This window comes from Chenopodium album, chromosome 8, assembly GCF_948465745.1.
Source record: "Chenopodium album chromosome 8, dcCheAlbu1.1, whole genome shotgun sequence".
Lineage (NCBI taxonomy): Eukaryota > Viridiplantae > Streptophyta > Magnoliopsida > Caryophyllales > Amaranthaceae > Chenopodium > Chenopodium album.
Window position 1 is genome coordinate 76340630 of NC_137841.1, and position 6000 is coordinate 76346629.

The following is a 6000-nucleotide window of genomic DNA, read 5'->3' on the forward strand; positions in this document are numbered from 1 at the left end:
CATCGCAGCAACATTACAACTACAATCATACCATTTACAGTTGGCTGTTGGCTCCATAAATCACACAAACTAGGCCGTTGCACGGGTTCACTACTCCCGCTCACGGTTTTCCCCTATAGGTTGTAGGAGTTCCTTTCTTTTCATCTTTCAGGAATTGAGACATTCTGCTTGAACAAATTTACCATCCGCTATGCTTAGTACATTACAATTGATCAACATGTAATGTAAGTTATGACATAAGTTTTTACATTGCTCAACAAGGAGGATACAAGATGAAATGAGGAAAAATTTTATCACTCTAAGACTCGATGAATATAGTGTTGTTCACACGTATTATACGTTCAAGAAATAAAATTAATAGTACAAATCAGAGGTGCAATACTACAAGACAATGCCCCTCCCGGAATAAACTTTACCAAATCATGAATCATTCTGCTCCATTACTCTCTTGTTTCCATCCGACTCTTATCCATGGAGAAGTGAACATATAATCACAAACAAGTGATACAATGAACATCGGGATCACAAAAAAAAAAAAAATTAAAAAACAAACAAAAGGAAAAGAAAAAGGTCAGCTACACATATATGGGCACAAAAATCAGATGGGGTTGTAGTAATAGCCATTGGGTGGCGGCATTCCATATTGACCATACGGCATCATTGGATTAACAGCGGGCATCATTGAGTTTGATCCAGGAGTATAATAGGCAGGTCCTCCTATTTTAGCCAAAGTAGCTTGACCGTGCATACCACTGTTGGCATATTGTTGCCACACAACCTGCTCTTGCACAAGCAAGTGCTGTTTCTTCTCCATGTCAGCCATTTGTACATATGCAGGGGGTGCAACACTCAAAGAAGCAGCAAACGGGTCTCCACCAACCGTTTGAACTGAACCATCTGGAGCAGGGAGAGCCAAAACTGGTGTTGCGGATTTTCCAGGCGCTGCAACACTACTAGCACTTCCACTCATTTGGGTAGCTGTCACATGTTGCCTCACAACTCCTGAATCATACATACCATTCAAAAGTAGGGGATCTAATCCACCGCCCATAGCTGCTTTTTGGTGAGTGAGATGGCTGGCTGTTTCCACCAAAGCCAGCTCCCAATCTGCCTTCCCTGGTTCAGCAGCTGGAGTTTGCCACGCAGAGGTTATCCCCTCTTTATTATCGAATGCTTGCCATGATCCATTCCCATTTTCAGCGGCTCCGGCAAACAAAGCTAATGCAAACTTATTACCCTGAGAATCTGCACTTTCTCCCTCTTCTCTTAGATCAACCAAGTCCCCAGTCACCTGCGGCTTTGGTTCAGGTTCTGGTGCTGGTGGAGGTGGTGGTGCGGGCTCCTCTGGTGCAGGTAATGCTTTAATTTCATTCATATCAGGCACTGGTTCCTCCTCTTTGGGTTCTGGTTCAGGCTCTGGTTTTCTCTCGGGACTCTTTGGCCTCTTAGTTCTGTCCCTCACAAACTCCTCTAAGGTTTCAAGGAGTTTATCAGTGATTTTTTGCACTTCTGGGAACTCTGACGACCTTGCAACACCAGTGTCCTTGCACCAGTTGTAAAAAGCCACAAGCTCATCAATCTGCTTTGCAGCACTAGCATAAGCTTCAAAAGCCTTCACACAATCTGCATTCTCCATATCGAAGAATTTGTCAAGCAAAACAGCGAGAACCTCACAGATATCAGCATACAGCTTGAAGCTTTCCCTCACAACAGGGTATAAGGCAACGAGTATCATCCTGCTATTCTTTGCCATTCCAGTAGGCCGACATGCTAAGAAACGATCCAAAAGCCTCTGCAAGTGACTCATTTTTGCAAAAATCCTCTCAGGCTTCCATTCCCTCAATGGAGTGACAGCCTTGTCTTCCTCTCGGCCATTTGCTTCACCAACATCCCCAAATGACCTAGTCCTCCTCATCCTAGGTTCATCTTTGAATTCTCCATAATCATAATCATATCGACTCGGTGGGGACCTGAATTTATCATCCCTTGGCTCATACCTAACAATCTCACCACCATGACCACTACCCCCACCATTGATCTCCTTACCACCTTGCTTCCTCTCAAACAACACCAATTCCAACCTCTGATCCAAATACAAAGCAAAAGTCCTCACAAAAGCCGAATGATCCCACGAATTCGAGTGAGCCTCATCCCTAAAATCCGACATATTCAACAACCTAGTCCCCCTTCGAGTTGCATACAAGATCTCCTGTTGGAAAACAGGATCTCCATCATTCATCAGCCTATGAACCAACATTAACGCCTTCAATGCCACAACCCAATCCTTGGTCTTCCCTAGCCTCCTCGAGATAGATGTTATACAGGCATTCACATACATTCGATTATAAGAAGTAAAAGTCAATATCCTCCTAACATACTTCTCATCAGCCGGATCATTTTCGTGACTCGTCGCCTTAACAATGGCAACCTCGAGCTCAGGCGCCATATCACTGGACACCTTCGCCAGACCAATACTCGTTTGGTCCTTCAGCTGCCCTACTGCCTTCCTAAGAGCCATTTCTATCTCTCCTCAGCCAAATGACCCTTTTCTTCAGATCAAATTATAATAACCTAACAACAACCAAATCATTGAATTTTCCAAATAAATGAACTCATAACACAAAATTAATCACCCCCATTTCATTAATCATAATTACACAACAAAATTTAAAAACTTTACCCCTCTAATTATATACAATTAACTTGTCACACATAACATAATCATCAAATTCATCAAGAGTAAGATTAATCACATTAAATGTCATTATATTAGATTCAATCAACTTATAGAAAAAAAACCCAATAAATTCCAATTAGTTTCTTCGAATCTAATTAATCATCAATTCATATTAAATGAAGTAAAAACTAAATAAAAAAAACAGAGAAAAATCCAACCCAAAAAAAAAACAAAAATGAAAAATTGAAAACATACCGACGAAATAATCACCGATCTGAAGAAACGACGTCGGATCCGTTGACTAACAGAGACAAAAATGGACTCTTGGAATAACCTTGAACCGGATCCAAACTCGATCCTCTCTTTCTAATTTTCTCTCTCCAAAATCACCCTATATTTTCTCTTCCCCTTTTTTCTCACAAAACCCGATTTATTTCAGCTGCGATAAATGAGGGGAAAACCTAAATTTATTCAATTCTCCATGATTTTTAATTTTAATTAATGGGTTTTGTTTATTTTTAAACGAGAAAATCTGGGTTTACTTTAGTTTGGATTTTCTGAGTTCTGAAAGCTCAGAGAAATGAGGAGAGAGAAAGTAGAGAGAGAAAAAAAGAAAGATTATTACAGAAAAAGGAGAGAGATAGAAGACGGTGTATGTTAAGTTAAGATGATGAGATGGAAAATTGGTGGGGAGGTTGAATAATAGCCGTTGATTTATAATTGAGATCTATAATTAAACTGTGTCGGAGAGAGTTGGAGTGTGTCTGTCTTTTACGCGCTTTTTTTTTTTTTTTTTTTTTTTTTTTGGTTTTCTTTTTCTAGAGTTTTCGCCTGCTTTTTTGGATTACAATATGAAATTAAAGGTTATTTTGAAAAAAAATAATAAATAAAGGTTACTCGTATTGATTAAGGTTTGAAATTCTATTAGAAGTTTATTAATAAATTTGGACTTGTTTATTGGGTGTTTAGCTTCCTCATAGTTAATACTTTAGGGTTTTTTTTTCTTTTTTAACGGAGTTAGTTTAGTTGATTGACGTCTTTAAATTTGAGTGAAATGATATGGAGTACTTAAGATCTAATTTCGTTATAATAATACCGAGATCTAGTATTCTAAAGTTTGTTATATTCCTCCTGTTCCTTATTAGTCGCCTTTTTTTTTTTGGAGGGAAATGTTCCTTATAAGTCGCCTCATTTGGTTACTTTTACAGCTTTTTCATTGTATGTTATCAATTATATTTTTAATTTTATGTTATTTATATTATAAAAAGCTAATACTCCATATAATAAAACTACATATGAGACATATGAATTAAATATATGAGTTTGCATGGGTTTATTGCTTAGTTAGTATATTTCAAAGTTAATAACATAAATCATGGTTAACATTTTACTATATTAAGATGATACTTCGTACATTCAAACAAAACAGACTATCTATTGACTGTTAAGAACCGTTTCCATAAAAAAAAAAAAAAAAAAAAACTTACATACTACGTATCTATTAAGGATTAAGCAATTATTCCTCTAAAAAAACCTAAGCAATTATTAAAGTGAACCCTGTTTTAAAATTAGCATTTGACAACCAATTACTCCTCAAATTCTTCATGGTAAGGTCGATTGCTAGTGCATAGTTCTAGGTGGAGTAAGGTGGGCATGGGTCGCGCGGGCGACACAGGCTCGGCACGGCCCACTTGTGGCCCGTTCCGTGAACACAAGTTTTGAAAATTGGCACGGGCACAGACGATACGATCGTCAACCCATGGGTTAGCATGCCAGCACGACACAAATTATCTATATAAACTTAAACATAAATTATATATATGCTTTGTGTTGTTAAAAATACACATTATATATAACATGCTTTGTGTTGTTAAAAATACACATTATTGAACTAGATATTAAACTAACAAATTTACAAATTGATAAAAAAAAAATAAAAAAAAAAGAAAAAAAGAAAGAAAGAAAGAAAGAAAATTGCCAAATGGACAAAAATCACAAGTTCATTACAACATAAAAGAAACCAGTAAGTGAGTGGAACATAAAATATTTCCTCCGTTTTTCTTTTATTGCACCATAAGGACGTTTATACTATTCACTTAATCTTCCTTGACCATCATTTGTGATTTATCCATTAGGAAAAACATAGTCATGTGGGATTTAATTAGATACGTCTCGAAATTTACTTTTCAAATATCAGATTTTTATACTTTTTACAAAAGTAAAATTAATAGTTAAAGTAATGCATTGCCGCATTGGAAAGTGTGAAATCCCTCATAATGCAATAAAAAAAATGAACGGAGAAAGTATATGAATTCAAAAGGTAGTGAGTTCAAAAAGTATATATTTTTATGAGTGACCAAACAATCCAAAATTAAAGTGAATAATAGGTGGAAGATAATATGATTTGAGATATTCGTCTAATTATTAATGTGATATCTGCATAGATGGTAATTACTAATTAATATGATTTGAGAAAAATTAGGTATTTTTAACATACACTAACTTCTCTATAGAAAAGGCATGAAATCACCACGATTCTGATTAGATGTAGAATATATTGAGTGTGATAGATGGTAGAAAAACCATATCTCTAATAAATTTTATAGATTGGAGTTATTATATGGTTTCAAAAAAATCTTCTAATTATTGATGTGATATATACACATATGGAATTTGAATTCTTGATTACGCAAGTACGGAGTACTTTGTAAAGAAAGATTGGCAAGGGAATCCTAGTATCCTACTGTGAATAAAAAATTTAAAATAGACTTATTATTATTGATTAAATCAGAACTTATTAACAGAAGAAGATCGCGTGGCCTAATGGATAAGGCGCTCGCCTCCGGAGCGGGAGATTGTGGGTTCGAGTCCCACCGTGATCGTTTTTTTAAAGTCCAATCTTTTCACCAATTACCTCTTTTCTTTTTCTTTTTTTTGGACAAAGTCAATTACCTTTTCTCTAAAAACTTATAATTATGGGTGGTTTGTTTATTTTTTAATTCAGAAATAACTGTTTAGAGTGACCTCTCTTTACAGTAATTGCACCCTTCTTGTATCTTATTGTAGGGGTGAGCATGGGACGGGTATCCGTACCGTTAGTAGTAACGGTTCGGATACCCAATAACTAAAATCACTAAAAGTGATACCCATACTCGGAATTGATAAGTTCGGGTACTTGGAATTTTGGATCGGTTATCGGGTACCCAATAAAATATCCAATAATGATAATTAAACTTAATTATGTAGTTATTATGATATAATTTACAACAATACCATATGATCTTGACCAAATTATTAATAACACTACTAATCATTGATATTAT

At 35.9% G+C, this 6000-nt stretch overlaps 1 protein-coding gene and 1 non-coding gene across 2 annotated transcripts; one reads left to right on the plus strand and one right to left on the minus strand.

Annotated features, from left to right (window-relative positions):
- Positions 1–266: 266 nt before the first annotated feature.
- On the minus strand, positions 267–3326 carry LOC145642468 (putative clathrin assembly protein At4g32285). The gene is made up of 2 exons (XM_081693661.1): positions 2933–3326; positions 267–2571 (listed from the first exon to the last, which is right to left on the minus strand). The coding sequence occupies exon 2, from the start codon at positions 2516–2518 to the stop codon at positions 599–601; it is 1920 nt and encodes a 639-aa protein (XP_081549787.1). The 5' UTR covers positions 2519–2571; positions 2933–3326; the 3' UTR covers positions 267–598.
- A 2160-nt stretch (positions 3327–5486) lies between these two features.
- Positions 5487–5559, plus strand: TRNAR-CCG (transfer RNA arginine (anticodon CCG)). The gene has a single exon. It is a non-coding gene; the product is annotated as a tRNA-Arg (tRNA).
- Positions 5560–6000: the final 441 nt, after the last annotated feature.

Coding starts and splice junctions, on each gene's coding strand:
- LOC145642468 (XM_081693661.1), bottom strand. CDS start 2,518: ATGGCTCTTAGGAAGGCAGTAGGGCAGCTGAAGGACCAAACGAGTATT.